The sequence below is a fragment of the Nerophis lumbriciformis genome, linkage group LG17, assembly GCF_033978685.3.
Source record: "Nerophis lumbriciformis linkage group LG17, RoL_Nlum_v2.1, whole genome shotgun sequence".
NCBI classification, from domain to species: Eukaryota; Metazoa; Chordata; class Actinopteri; order Syngnathiformes; family Syngnathidae; genus Nerophis; species Nerophis lumbriciformis.
Window position 1 is genome coordinate 9244120 of NC_084564.2, and position 15881 is coordinate 9260000.

The 15881-nt window shown below is 40.2% G+C and overlaps 1 protein-coding gene across 4 annotated transcripts in view; it reads right to left on the minus strand.

Annotated features, from left to right (window-relative positions):
* Window positions 1–15881, minus strand: part of mtus2b (microtubule associated tumor suppressor candidate 2b) — a 39679-nt gene that overhangs the window by 23552 nt on the left and 246 nt on the right. For 3 of the 4 annotated variants that reach the window (XR_009816572.1, XM_061972394.1, XM_061972393.1), the window contains exons 1-5: window positions 14037–15881; window positions 8218–9540; window positions 8005–8134; window positions 7738–7929; window positions 2871–2951 (exon numbers count right to left, since the gene is read on the minus strand). The exon at window positions 14037–15881 is cut by the window's right edge and continues 246 nt beyond it. Coding sequence is in view for 3 of the 4 variants with exons in the window: in XM_061972394.1 (XP_061828378.1) it covers window positions 2871–2951; window positions 7738–7929; window positions 8005–8134; window positions 8218–9450 (1636 nt within the window). In the remaining variant the exon portion in view is untranslated. The remainder of the gene's footprint in view (window positions 1–2870; window positions 2952–7737; window positions 7930–8004; window positions 8135–8217; window positions 9541–14036) is intronic. The other variant, XM_061972395.1, reaches the window with a different exon arrangement.

The following is a 15881-nucleotide window of genomic DNA, read 5'->3' on the forward strand; positions in this document are numbered from 1 at the left end:
GGAGACGGGAGAGGGTTTTGGGTCGGGAAGAGAGACCATCTTAGGGCGAGCCGAATGTTCTATGCTGTCTCTGTGAATGTACAGGTAAAAGCCAGTAAATTAGAATATTTTGAAAAACTTGATTTATTTCAGTAATTGCATTCAAAAGGTGTAACTTGTACATTATATTTATTCATTGCACACAGACTGATGCATTCAAATGTTTATTTCATTTAATTTTGATGATTTGAAGTGGCAACAAATGAAAATCCAAAATTCCGTGTGTCACAAAATTAGAATATTACTTAAGGCTAATACAAAAAAGGGATTTTTAGAAATGTTGGCCAACTGAAAAGTATGAAAATGAAAAATATGAGCATGTACAATACTCAATACTTGGTTGGAGCTCCTTTTGCCTCAATTACTGCGTTAATGCGGCGTGGCATGGAGTCGATGAGTTTCTGGCACTGCTCAGGTGTTATGAGAGCCCAGGTTGCTCTGATAGTGGCCTTCAACTCTTCTGCGTTTTTGGGTCTGGCATTCTGCATCTTCCTTTTCACAATACCCCACAGATTTTCTATGGGGCTAAGGTCAGGGGAGTTGGCGGGCCAATTTAGAACAGAAATACCATGGTCCGTAAACCAGGCACGGGTAGATTTTGCGCTGTGTGCAGGCGCCAAGTCCTGTTGGAACTTGAAATCTCCATCTCCATAGAGCAGGTCAGCAGCAGGAAGCATGAAGTGCTCTAAAACTTGCTGGTAGACGGCTGCGTTGACCCTGGATCTCAGGAAACAGAGTGGACCGACACCAGCAGATGACATGGCACCCCAAACCATCACTGATGGTGGAAACTTTACACTAGACTTCAGGCAACGTGGATCCTGTGCCTCTCCTGTCTTCCTCCAGACTCTGGGACCTCGATTTCCAAAGGAAATGCAACATTTGCATGGTTGGGTGATGGTTTGGGGTGCCATGTCATCTGCTGGTGTCGGTCGAAGACAGGAGAGGCACAGGATCCACGTTGCCTGAAGTCTAGTGTAAAGTTTCCACCATCAGTGATGGTTTGGGGTGCCATGTCATCTGCTGGTGTCGGTCCACTCTGTTTCCTGAGATCCAGGGTCAACGCAGCCGTCTACCAGCAAGTTTTAGAGCACTTCATGCTTCCTGCTGCTGACCTGCTCTATGGAGATGGAGATTTCAAGTTCCAACAGGACTTGGCGCCTGCACACAGCGCAAAATCTACCCGTGCCTGGTTTACGGACCATGGTATTTCTGTTCTAAATTGGCCCGCCAACTCCCCTGACCTTAGCCCCATAGAAAATCTGTGGGGTATTGTGAAAAGGAAGATGCAGAATGCCAGACCCAAAAACCCAGAAGAGTTGAAGGCCACTATCAGAGCAACCTGGGCTCTCATAACACCTGAGCAGTGCCAGAAACTCATCGACTCCATGCCACGCCGCATTAACGCAGTAATTGAGGCAAAAGGAGCTCCAACCAAGTATTGAGTATTGTACATGCTCATATTTTTCATTTTCATACTTTTCAGTTGGCCAACATTTCTAAAAATCCCTTTTTTGTATTAGCCTTAAGTAATATTCTAATTTTGTGACACACGGAATTTTGGATTTTCATTTGTTGCCACTTCAAATCATCAAAATTAAATGAAATAAACATTTGAATGCATCAGTCTGTGTGCAATGAATAAATATAATGTACAAGTTACACCTTTTGAATGCAATTACTGAAATAAATGAAGTTTTTCAAAATATTCTAATTTACTGGCTTTTACCTGTATATCTGCAAAGCTTTGCAAATATATTACAAAATACCTACTCTGTCACTGGTCGTTTTTCAACTCAGCTTTAAGTGTCGTAAAGAGCTTGGGAGCGACTTGTGACTTGAATTCCCTGGGAGGAACAACTGGTCGAAAACGCAACAATTTGGGGGCCTCGTCCGGGCGACACGCTGAGAATTGGACACCTCTTACACTCTTCTGGACAGACTCACCAGTGGCCGAACATAAAACAAGGTAAAGAGCTTGGGAGCGACTTGTGACTTGTGACTTGAATTCCCTGGGAGGAACAACTGGTCCAAAACGCAACAGTACACAGAACATCAGAGGGTCAAATGTGCGAGAAAATGAGAGCAGACAATGTTGCAACCTTGTGTAGGAACCGCAGGTGCAGAAACACAAAATAATCCCTGTGGGATGCAAGAAACTGGCAGAGAAATTTTCCATGCAACGTTCATATTGTTGTTACTCAGCCAGCGTTTGTGGGTCTGATGGACCCGTTGCATTTTGTGGCTTTTAATGCCTCACAATCAAACACTTTTATGTTTATTGGGATAAGGTAAACATCTGTTCAGTATTTTTAACATAAAAGTGTTTAATTGTGAGGCATTAAAAGCCACAAAATGCAAACGCTGGCTGAGTAAAAGCCTTTAGATTCGCTGCTCCATGGTCATGGAATGAAATACAAAAGGATCTGAGGTTACCTGAACTCATCACTTCGGGGGGATTTCAGGCCGAGAAGCCGTTAATTTTTCGGGCACTGTGCTTGTTTTTAAATTGTTTTTATTGACACATTGTATTTTTTACCTATTGCGTGTTTTTATGTTTATGTTGTAAGTAATTTAAGCTGTTAACTATAGTGTGTGACCGCTCCAGTTTTTGTTCTTCTATATTGCTGCCTTCTTGGCCTAGTAAAACGTCATTTTAACCTCCATGACTTTTCACCTGGTTCAATAAAGGAAAGGGAGATGACTGCTGACTCCCCAGCATTGCAGCTACTGGAGACGGTTGCTATGGCGACAGTTAATGAAGGGCAGACCGAGGGTAGATGATGATGATGACACGCTCGCACGCACACGCCGTGCAAACTGAGACTCACCGGGGGACTGGGACTTGGGAGAAAGCCCCGCACACGTTTTAGGCGACGACTTGTCCGCGTCTTTCGTCTCTTTTCGAGAAGCTGTGATGTAAAAATGTTTTGATTAATACACAGAAGAATTACATCATGTTTCCAATCAGGTTCATTCCCCTGAAAAGGAGCGTTGCAGTCTCATTAGGCCAGTTAGTCCTTGTGATACCAACACTGACCACTGAGTGGTGTAGTTTCGCAGGGAAACGATGATCACCTTTAGTAGAAGTACCGAAAACAACAACACCCAGCTCCAACACAATCAAATTATTATAAAAGACAAAACCAGTGAAGTTGGCACGTTGTGTAAATAGTAAATAAAAACAGAATACAATGATTTGTAAATCCTTTTCAACTTATATTCAATTGAATAGACTGCAAAGATAAGATATTTAATGTTCACACTGAGAAACTTCTTTTTTGCAAATAATCATTAACTTAGAATTTAATGGCAGCAACACATTGCAAAAAAGTGGTCACAGGGGCATTTTCACCACTGTGTTACATGGCCTTTCCTTTTAATAACACTCAGTAAACGTTTGGGAACTGAGGAGACACATTTTTTAAGCTTCTCAGGTGGAATTCTTTCCCATTCGTCTAGTACCCGCACTTTTTTACTACGAAGCCACGCTGTTGTAACACGTGGCTTGGCATTGTCCTGCTGAAATAAGCAGGGGCGTCCATGGTAACATTGCTTGGATGGCAACATATGTTGCTCCAAAACCTGTATGTACGTTTCAGCATTAATGGCGCCTTCACAGATGTGTAAGTTACCCATGTCTTGGGCACTAATACACCCCCATACCATCACAGATGCTGGCTTTTCAACTTTGCGCCTAAAACAGATAGTTATTTTCCTCTTTGGTCCGGAGGACACGACGTCCACAGTTTCCAAAAACAATTTAAAAATGTGGACTCGTCAGACCACAGAACACTTTCTCACTTTGCATCAGTCCATCTTAGATGAGCTCAGGCCCAGCGAAGCCAGCGGCGTTTCTGGGTGTTGTTGATAAATGGCTTTCGCTTTGCATAGTAGAGTTTTAACTTGCACTTACAAAGGTAGCGACCAACTGTAGTTACTGACAGTGGTTTTCTGAGGTGTTCCCGAGCCCATGTGGTGATATCCTTTACACATGATATTAAAGTGTCATAGGACATTTATTCCCATAATAACTCAATAGCAACCTCTTTTTTGGTGCTTTTTTTCCCTCACGATATTGGAAATAATGTACTTTTATTCATCTAATGTGGAGCAGTTCAAATGTTAATAAATAAGCAGCTGTTGTGATCATCCCACTGAAATATGCTTTTGAAAATCTCCACAAAGCGAAACCTAAAAGCTCTCAATTATTCATACAAAAGCTGTTGTTGCATCTCCAAGGCTTTAATTCTTGGATGAATTGACGTCTTAAATAGAAGAACTTTATTGCTCTTTGGAACAATGTTGTTTACATCATTTAAAAAGACAAAATACATCAATATGAATGACAAAAAAAAAAGGTTAAAAATAGTCTTTTTGTGGTGTATTATCATTACATTCCTCATCAGACACATTCGAAAGCTAATTGCTAAATTATTAAAGACGTCAAAAATGCTTAAGGCTGTTCCTGCAATAATCCACCAGGGACCTTTTTTTTGTTTCATACAATTGGACTTAATTTTTATTTTATGTTTCAGATGAAGCCTCATTTTTACAACCATGAATAATTCCTCAATAAGTACACCGATGGCTTTGGATTTGAGGATATATTTCTAATTTAAACACGTTGCAGGATTCTTTCGAAGCTAATTGCTAACATCCACGTTAGCTACAGTCCGAGAATTAGCTTTCAATGAAAACTATTTTCGCTACGAGAATAAACATCGGCTAATATCAGCGTTAGCGCTAAAATGATCTTATGTTAACACTAGCTGTTAGCTTATTAAAATTAGCTATAGTTTAATATTTGCTAAAGTTAGCATATTTTACTGAGGAGCTAAAATGATCTTAGCCACTACCAACATTATCTACGGTTGAAACAATACCGAAAAGTTTGCATAAAAACGTATCTATCGTAAAATATGAATGAATTATCAAATATTAGCAACAGTGTGACGTTAGCTGTCGGCTAACATGTGCATTAGCTTTAGTGCTAGCACTAGCTGATAAAGACACCGAAGACCTAAACTGTTTAGCATTAAAGCACTTTCTAATATCAAGTAACTGGAAATCAAACTTCCATTTAGTGCTTTCAATTAGCTATAGTTTCATATTTGCTAAAGTTAGCATCTTTTACTGAGGAGCTAAAATTATTTTAGCTACTATCAAAATTAGCTACGGTTGAAACGGTACCGAAAAGTTTGCATAAAAACTTGATCTATCGTAAAATATGACCGAATTATCAAATATTAGCAACAGTGTGACGTTAGCTGTTGGCTAACAAGTGCATTACCTTTAGTGCTAGCACTAGCTGATAAAGACACCTAAGACCTAAACTGTTAAGCATTAAAGCGCTTTCTAACATCAAGTAACTGGAAATCAAACTTCCATTTAGTGCTTTCAATTAGCTATAGTTTCATATTTGCTAAAGTTAGCATCTTTTACTGAGGAGCTAAAATTATTTTAGCTACTATCAAAATTAGCTACGGTTGAAACGGTACCGAAAAGTTTGCATAAAAAGTTGATATATCGTGAAATATGACCGAATTATCAAAAATTAGCAACAGTGTGACGTTAGCTGTCGGCTAAAATGTGCATTAGCTTTAGTGCTAGCACTAGCTGATAAAGACACCTAAGACCTAAACTGTTTAGCATTAAAGCGCTTTCTAATATCAAGTAACTGGAAATCAAACTTCCATTTAGTGCTTTTAATTAGCTATAGTTTCATATTTGCTAAAGTTAGCATCTTTTACTGAGGAGCTAAAATTATTTTAGCTACTACCAAAATTAGCTACGGTTGTAACGGTATCTAAAAGTTTGCATAAAAAGTTGATATATCGTGAAATATGACAGAATTATCAAATATTAGCAACAGTGTGACGTTAGCTGTCGGCTAACATGTGCATTAGCTTTAGTGCTAGCACTAGCTGATAAAGACACCTAAGACCTAAAGTGTTTAGCATTAAAGCGCTTTCTAATATCAAGTAACTGGAAATCAAACTTCCATTTAGTGCTTTCAATTAGCTATAGTTTCATATTTGCTAAAGTTAGCATCTTTTACTGAGGAGCTAAAATTATTTTAGCTACTACCAAAATTAGCTACGGTTGTAACGGTACCGAAAAGTTTGCATAAAAAGTTGATATATCGTGAAATATGACCGAATTATCAAATATTAGCAACAGTGTGACGTTAGCTGTCGGCTAAAATGTGCATTAGCTTTAGTGCTAGCACTAGCTGATAAAGACACCTAAGACCTAAACTGTTTAGCATTAAAGCGCTTTCTAATATCAAGTAACTGGAAATCAAACTTCCATTTAGTGCTTTTAATTAGCTATAGTTTCATATTTGCTAAAGTTAGCATCTTTTACTGAGGAGCTAAAATTATTTTAGCTACTACCAAAATTAGCTACGGTTGTAACGGTATCTAAAAGTTTGCATAAAAAGTTGATATATCGTGAAATATGACCGAATTATCAAATATTAGCAACAGTGTGACGTTAGCTGTCGGCTAACATGTGCATTAGCTTTAGTGCTAGCACTAGCTGATAAAGACACCTAAGACCTAAACTGTTTAGCATTAAAGCGCTTTCTAATATCAAGTAACTGGAAATCAAACTTCCATTTAGTGCTTTCAATTAGCTATAGTTTCATATTTGCTAAAGTTAGCATCTTTTACTGAGGAGCTAAAATTATTTTAGCTACTACCAAAATTAGCTACGGTTGTAACGGTACCAAAAAGTTTGCATAAAAACTTGATATATCGTGAAATATGACCGAATTATCAAAAATTAGCAACAGTGTGACGTTAGCTGTCGGCTAAAATGTGCATTACCTTTAGTGCTAGCACTAGCTGATAAAGACACCTAAGACCTAAACTGTTTAGCATTAAAGTGCTTTCTAATATCAAGTAACTGGAAATCTAACTACCCTACAAATCATACTGAAAATCACGGACTATAAGTCGCTACTTTTTCCCACGCTTTGAACTCTGCGGCTTATAAAACGGTGTGGCTAAATTGTGGATTTTTCTTTGCTGACGGCCATAATTCAAATAGTTGTTTTTTTTAAACCGAGCAAACACAATGAAAAGGTGTCTTCTTTGTGCTAAGGCGCCATCTTTTCCCTCACTGCACTGTCCTTCCATTTAGTGCTTTCAACCAACCATAGCGTTTCTACTTGTATGGATTCTTCATTCATCACTCCGAGCAATGTCTGTAAGTTTTACAATATAACTAAAACTATTTTTACTTACTAAACCGTCCCATGTGTGATGTCTGTAGGTTCGTTTTCATGCATATTTGCGCGTGCTACCGTGATGTGCTCAAGCTAGCGTCGTTAGCATTAGCTTGGATGCTAACACATTGACAATGGCATTATTTTTGTATGGTTTCATTTTCACAAATTGGTGGAGTTATTGAGTCTGTTTAGCTGATTGGAGAGCTAGCTTCCGCAGCGAGTGGGTCCATGACCATGACTTCTGTTTTGTTTGATCAGCCGTTTTACTGCCGTGTTACAGACACCGTTTGGAAACAATTAACGTATGTATCTGCGGCTTAAAGTCCAGTGCGGCTAATATATGGAAACTAAAGTTTAGTGGGTGCGGCTTATACATCGGTGCACTTTATAGTCCGGAAAATAAGGTAGTTTTAAATTCATGACATTGCAACAATACAGTTGTGTGTTGGTCAAGAACTCACGCTGAGAAGTCTGGCTGGTATTGTTGTCGTTCATCTGGCCGCTGGACAAAGACGACACACTTCTGGCGACACCCACGGCGGCGTTTCGAGCACTTGGTAGCGTGGAGAAGCCAGGGGAACGGAGACCAGTTTGTCCCGATTTGATCAGTAGATTCCTTGAGGAGAGCTCTGGACCCGACCGTTTTGGGTCTCCTGAAGACGGATAGATCGTGGTGGTTGACTAAAAAGCGCCACTAAGACTTTGAAGACACCTTGTCGGGATCTTACCTGTGGACTCCCTTTGACCTGTCGGTGGAAGTCGTGCTTTGGCTGCAGGTTGTCTGGTGACAGCACACAACCCGAGCTGAGGCCTCGCCGCCCTGGGGGAGTGATATCCTCCATCTTGAAGGTAGTGCTGCTGAGAGACTTGGGGACGTGAGTCCAGAGGTCTTCCTTAGGGCTTACCAACTAAAAACTAACGTCTGGAGAAAACGGTCTTACCTCTTGGGGACATTGGGTGTCCTCGTGATGACTAGAAGGTTTCAGCCCAGAAGGACAATGTCCAGACAGCTCCTGCCTGTACTTGTCAAATATGGTGCTGTAGGAGATTTTATATGAAGGTCCAACCCTTGGCTCTGCATGAGCCGGAGTATAGGAGAGTGGGGGATCAGTTCCTTGTGGATTCTTGCGTATGCAGGTGATGATTTTTGGACGGACATTTTTGGGCTTAGTGGGAGGAGAGGACCTCTTGATGTCTACAGGAGCTACAGGTTTGGGGATCCCACTGCCCATGTGTGTCTTAGGTGGTTTTGTCGTTGAATTTCTTTGAGGTGAGCCGTGAAGGGCCGCTTGGACACTGGACACCTTGGCCGGAGAGGCAGGAGGTTGTTTCCTGGGCGATGACGACGGGGTCGCCGTGCGACTGTGGCTCCCCCACGGCTTCCTCCTCTCCAGGCTGGAGGAGCGCGAGGCGATCTCGAAGGAGCTCTGCGGCTTCTTTGTGGAGTTATCAAAGGAGAGCTGCTTCTTGAAGGTGTACTCAAACGCGGGCTGCTTTTTCAAGCTTCTCTCAAAGGAGTTCTGCTTTTTCAAGGAGGTATCAGAGGATGCCTGTTTCTTGACAACTTTGGGCGGAGATCCTTTGGTTTTCCGAGGGCTAGCGTTGCCTTCAGAAGGCTCGTCTGCTTGTGTGCTTTTCTTGCTTTTAGTGTTTTTGACGGGTGAAGCACCTTTCAAAGCTTTATTTAAGTGGTTATTGTTCCTGTTGTGCTCCTCCTCCTTTTTGGCTTCAGGATCCTTTGAGTAAACAGTGGAGTTCAGATTCAGATCCACGCAGGACTCACGTCTTTTTGGGGTATTTTCTGTCTTGCACGTCTTTCCCTTGTTGTCCACAGAAGCGGAAGCAAAACCATCAGACTGATCAGTCGCCGGTTCTTCTGCGGTTCTGCTGCTCAAAGGCGGCGGATTGTTGCGCTCCTGCAGCCCGACAAAGTCCTCTCCGTCCTCCACCAGGCAGGCCTCCAGCTCCTGACACTCCAGCATCTCGAACTCTGCCAGCTCGGGGTCGTCACACGGGGAGTCCGTACCCCAGATGACCACCTTGTCCTGGTCGGACGGAGCGCTGCCACCGCCCATTCTCCCGCCGCCGTCCGTCCTGATATCGTTGGCGTTTCCATCAGCCGGCGCCTCCTCTTGCAGGTTGTCATTCCTTAGCGACTGGACTCTATCACACATTTCTGAATCAGTTCTAGGTAGGACTTTAGGAAGGACAGAATCACTTAGTCATGGCTCCTGTTTGCACGGAAATCCAGTCACCGCACGACCCTGGAAAAAAGATAACAGTACTCACAGAAACTCTTCTATACTCCGACCAAAACAAGCGGACCGATCCTTACCCAAAACCAACCCTCCCCTCAAAGAACAAAAAAATATTTTCCGAAAATTATTTTGTGGATTTTTCTGCTCAATTCAGGTTTTCAGGTCAATTCCGTTCAAGATTAGACAAACATTGTACAGAGAGACAGAAGAGGAACGGTGATGGGTCTGACAATTACGATGCCCCTTAAACGTTGAACAGGCTCTTGGGGAGGGGGGCTCGAGATTGAGGCCTAGAAAAAAACTTGATAGCACACAAAAACATGTTACACATCGAATCCACAAAACTTTCAACAGAGGGGAGGGGAGCTACGGTGGCAGGCTGCTGCTATCTAAGGCCATGCTCAGCGGTCCATCGCCCCTAAGGGGTTCAAGCGGTGGTAAAGGTGTGGAATGGGGGGGTGGAGTTGTCTGTGCATATGCCCATTGTCCAGGTGAGGGTTGTGTCTATAAACTTGGAGTCGCTTCGCAGGCATTAATAGCAACGTTCAACTCCCAAGTTTACTTTCTCACTGGAGACATAACTGAAGTTAGAGTTCCTGAAGTCGTTTGGGATCTCCCAGGGGAGGCAAGGAAAAACTCTACAAAAGGATTCCCAACAAGGCCGGTAGTTGCACTGAAAATCAATGTTTTAAAACCTGTTTTAATGTCCTCTTGAACAGGTCACTTTTGTAAAAGAGTTTTTACCTGGAAAAGGAAAATGCGAATGGAATCCAGTCACGTTGACACCAGCAGACTCGTCTTTTCCTGTGTTAGCAGGTTCGGACGTTAAAGTGGGTTGAAGGGTTTGCAACCTTTAAGTGGACAAACGTTCCTCGGATCGACAGGGAACTTCTATTTAATAAAATTAATAATGGTGAAAAATATGGAAATGTTATTATATATGTTCTAAGACTGTGAATCTTTAGGCACCACACGATTCAATGTGATTCAAATTTTGGGGATATTTATCCGATTCAGAATCAATTCTTGATTTAAAACAATTCAAAAAAAAAAATTTATTCGGGGGAAAACGAAAAAAAAGTTAGCCTGGTAGTGGTAAATTTTAAAAAAATAAGACATTTTGAGAATTTAGGGCATTGTATACGTCTATTCATTTGAATGGGAATTTCCTAGACATTTTGGAATTTTGGTAAAACTGGGATGTTTTTAAAAATATTGATAACGACACAATTGTCCTACATGATATGAATGCGTTGGTGTTGGAATTTTTCAAAACGGTTGAAAAATGTTGATGTTGTAACAGTTTGAAATTGAATTGGTATTTCGGAATTCCTCATGGGATTTCTGGAAAACCGGGAATTTGTGCGTAGAAGTAAGAGCATTTGTTGTCCCAACTAAGAGGAATGTTTTAAAGGTGGAATGGTCAAAAACGGTTGAAAAATGTGAAAATGTGAAAATAGGGCTTTAAAAAAATGGGAATTAAGGGAATTCCTGGAATTGTTTGAATTTGGGAAATGGTAGTTTGATTGTCCAAGGTGAGTGGAGTGTGTGGATAGTGGAACGGTTCAAATCGGATGACAAATGTGGGATGTGCAGTAGATTGTATAATGCTGCATTTATTGTCAATAAGGGGGGGAACAATTCCTGCAAATTCAGGGAAAACCGGGAATTTTGGGAAGGCAAAAAACATGTTTTGTGTTCGATATATCGGAAGAGTAGTGTGTGTCGATGGTTGAAAGGTCGAATTCGGGTTTAAAAACAACGCAACATTTTGACAATTGAGGGAATTGTAGAACTATGAAATGAATACGTCCATTCATTTGAATGGGGATTTCCTGGTAATTTGGGAATTTCGGGAATTTTTGAAATTATTGATACTAGCACAATTTTCCTAGATGATATGATTAAAATGGTGTGAATGTTGATGTAGTAACAGTTTGAATTTGAGTTGGTATTTCAGAATCCCCTAATGGAATTCCTGGAAAATTTGGGGAATTTGTACAACAACAAAAAATAGGAGCATTTGTTGTCCTGTCGAAGAGGAATGTTTTGAAGGAGAAATGGTCAAAAAACAGTTAAAAAATGTGACGATGAAAACTTTCCAGAAAATTCTGCGAATTCCTGGAATTTTTCCAAGGTGAGTGGAGTGTGTGGATGGTGGAATGGCTTCAATCGGGTGAGAAATGAGGGAATTGTGCAAGTTTCAAAAACGGCCCACTCATTTCCAATGGAAAGATGTCCCTTAAAACCTGGAATTCTGTGTAATCTGGGAGATGTTTTTATTTATTCTGGGTAATCTTGTATTATTATTATTTTTATTCTGAGTAATGTGGCATATTTTTTCTTAAATTATGGGTAATCTGGAATATGTTTTAAATTATGGGTAATCTGGGATATTTTTTTTTAAATTCTGAATAATGTGTGATTTTTTTTTTTTTTAATTGTGGGTAATCTGGGATATTTTTTTAGGTGTTTTTGTGGAGCTCTTGCTTTCCGGTCGAGCAGAAAGGTTTTGATACTTGAAATAGATAAAGAGCTCCGATAAATGTTTATATTACTTAAAAGAAAACTGGTATAAATTCTACCCAAACATTTACAAAAATCCAATACAAGAGAAGTATCCAATACTTCTCTTTTCTAAAGTAAATGTGTACAGCACATAAAGATCATCTACATCAGGGGTCCCCAAACTTTTTGACTCGGGGGCCACATTAGGTTAAAGCGATTTGGCCGGGGCCGGGCTGTATATATATATATATATATATTCCTTGCGCACTAATTGACTGAAAGAGCGCGCACTTTGCCGATGATGTCATGTTATCGATGGGAAAATGCATTTTTAGACAATATGATTTGCCTGAGCGACCAGGAGACACTGAGAGTAACAAGCAGTAGAAAATGGATAGACAGAAAGGACAGATTAAAAAAATAATAATAATTAAAGGGACTTCCCACGGGCCGAATTTTGGACACTGGCGGCACGGATCCGGCCCGTGGGCTGTAGTTTGGGGACCCCTGATCTACATCAACAATATGATTTGTCTGAGTCGCTGAACAGGACAGATTAAAATCCATAATAATAATAAAAAACAATTTTTAAAAGTGTTTATTTAATAAATTAATCGATTTTTAAAAAATAAATAATAATAATTAAAAAAAACAATTAGATTTTTTTAAATATATTTTTTAATCAATTAATCGATATTTTTATTTTTAAATCAATTAATCGATTTTAAAAAAAATAAATAATAATACAAATAAAAAATAAATCGATTTTTAAATATTTTCTTGATCAATTAATCGATGTTTTTAAAATAAATAATACAAATAAAAAATAAATCGATTTTTAATATATTTTTTAAAATCAATTAATTGATTTTTTTTAAATCCATCCATCCATCCATTTTCTACCGCTTATTCCCTTTTGGGGGCGCTGGAGCCTATCTCAGCTACAATCGGGCGGAAGGCGGGGTACACCCTGGACAAGTCGCCACCTCATCGCAGGGCCAAATCAATCAATTCAAAATCAAGCGGTATAGCTCGGTTGGTAGAGTGGCCGTGCCAGCAACTTAATTAAGGGTTCCAGGTTCGATCCCCGCTTCCGCCATCCTAGTCACTGCCGTTGTGTCCTTGGGCAAGACACTTTACCCACCTGCTCGCAGTGCCACCCACACTGGTTTAAATCTAACTTAGATATTGGGTTTCACTATGTAAAGCGCTTTGAGTCACTAGAGAAAAGCGCTCTATAAATATAATTCACTTCACTTTTAAAATAATCAATTAATTCAATTTTTAAAACAAATAATAATAATACAAATAAAAAATTAATCGATTTTTTTTATATTTTTTAAATCAATTAATCAATTTTTTTAAATTAATAATAATAAATCATTTTATTATTTTTTTGGGACACCAAATTGTTCTGTTACATTTTCGGGACGTTAAAGTGGGCTTAAGTGAAAACTCTTCCGCTCCAAAGGGCGCATGGTTACCATGGCGACGCTGGGGGGGAAAAAAAGGTGAGAATTACTATTGTTTTGAAGGTCGACTCTCTGATACCGATACTCGTGCGTTGGACGGTATCGAGTGTGCATTTGCGCCCTTAAGGAATAGTACTTGAAATCGATGGACATTTGGAGCCTCCACACGCACATGATGGTTGCCGTGATGCTGCAGCGTGTTGTCGTCAACACGCCTCCGTGGGCACCATCCCCCTCCTTCCCGCCACCTGCCACCTGAGTCGCCTCTCCTCGTGGAACTCCTTTGTGGTCGCGCGCAAAAAAAACCCAACAACAATCGTTTTCATGTTATCGATCACTTGCGCGCGCACACGAGGCTCCTCGTGAAATCCTGAGGATGAAAATGGAGACGTGACTTTTCCCGCCTCCGACATTTCGATTGTTTTTAGCGGGTAAAAACAACATCACGGGTAAAGGTGCGCCATCACCTGCACTCTCACCTCGACATGACGTCATCAAGGGACGAGAAATCAAAGTTCTTACCGTGCATCTCGATTAGGAAGAGCAGAAACGGACCCACGATGATGGAGAGGACGACACGCCGAACTGCAGCGTCGCTGGACGGCAACGCCCACCCATCACGTCTCCCTCTGCTGGACGCGTCTGGAACTGCACAGGATGCTTTATTATACAGTTTCATTGACATATTTAGACATGTTGTGCTTTTGAAGTGAAAAATGAGAAGACACAGACACATGTGGTCGTACAGTATTGTAATATCTGAAACACAAGCTTATTAAAAATCACAAAAATCTAATAAAATCAAACCAGGAAATATATTTAAACATTCCATTTAAAGGCACATCGACGAGGCAACAAGTAGGGAAAACACATTTTTAAAATATATTATTTACTGTTTTTGCAAGTCAAGTTATTACAGTTTGACATTCATTCTGACAGTTTTCATTTGAAATTGGACAATAAAAAAAATAATTTTGGGAAAAAAAAAACATTTGTTAAAAAAAAATTATGGACTACTTCACAAAGTTGAAAAGTAAATCAGTGCAGTAATTATGACAAAACATCACCTTTCAATAGCACTTTCATGGCAAAATAAATAATAAATAGCATTTAAACAATATTATAATGTACATTCACATTTTAGAAATGGCTCAAAATTATAGTGATACAAATTGATTTGTTTTTTAAAGTGCAAAAACTTCAGCAGTCCAACATGTTCAGAGTATGCAGCAAACACACACACACACACACACACACACACACACACACACACACACACACACACACACACACACACACACACACACAAAAGAGAAGGAAAAGTGTCGAATGGTGGTTGTTAAAGAGAGAAGGGGAGTGTTGTTGCAGCTGGACGTTGGTAATTAAAGAGGGGGTTAGTGTTACTGCAGCTGAACAGTGTTAATTAAAGAGATGAGTGTTATTGCAGACAATTGATGGTAATTAAAGAGAGAAGGGGAGTGTTGTTGCAGGGGAATGATGTATAATAAAGAGAGGGGAGTGTTATTACAGCTAAACAGTTGTAACCAAAGCGAGAAGGGGAGTGTTATTGCAGCTGAAAGATGGCACCTAGAGAGAAGGGTGTGTTATTGCAGCTGAATGGTGGTAATTAAAGAGGGGAGTGTTATTAGAGCTGAACATTTGTCATTAAAGAGAAAAATGTGTTATTGCAGCTGAATAATGGTAATTAAAGAGGCAAGTGCCATTGCAGCTGAAAGATGGTACCAAGAGAGAAGGGGGTGTTATTGCAGCTGACTTATTGCAATTAAAGAGGAGAGTGTCATTGCGGGGAAACAATGTAACTAAGGAGAGGAATGTTATTGCAGCTGAAGGATGGTAATTAAAGAGGGGAATGTTATTGCAGCTGGAGGATGGTAATTAAAGACGGGGGTGTTATTGCAGCTGGATGATGGTAATTAAAGAGAGGAGTGCAATTGCAGCTAAAGGATGGTAATTAAAGAGGGGAGTGTTGTTGCAGTGGAAAGATGGTGATTAAAGAGCGGAGTGTCACTGCAGCTGAATGATGCTAACTAAAGAGGGGAATGTTTTTGCAGCTGGAGGATGGTAATTAAAGAGGGGGGTGTTATTGCAGCTGAATGATGGTAATTAAAGAGAGGAGTGCAATTGCAGCTGAAGGATGGTAATTAAAGACCGGAGTGTCACTGCAGCTGAATGATGGTATCTAAAGAGGGGAATGTTATTGCAGTTGAAGGATGGTAATTAAAGAGGAGAGTCTTATTGCAGCTGAAAGATGGTAATTGAAGAGAGGAGTATAATTGCAGCTTAATGATGGTAAAGAGGGGAGTGTGGTTGCAGCAGGATGGTAATTAAAGAGGGGAGTGTTGTTGC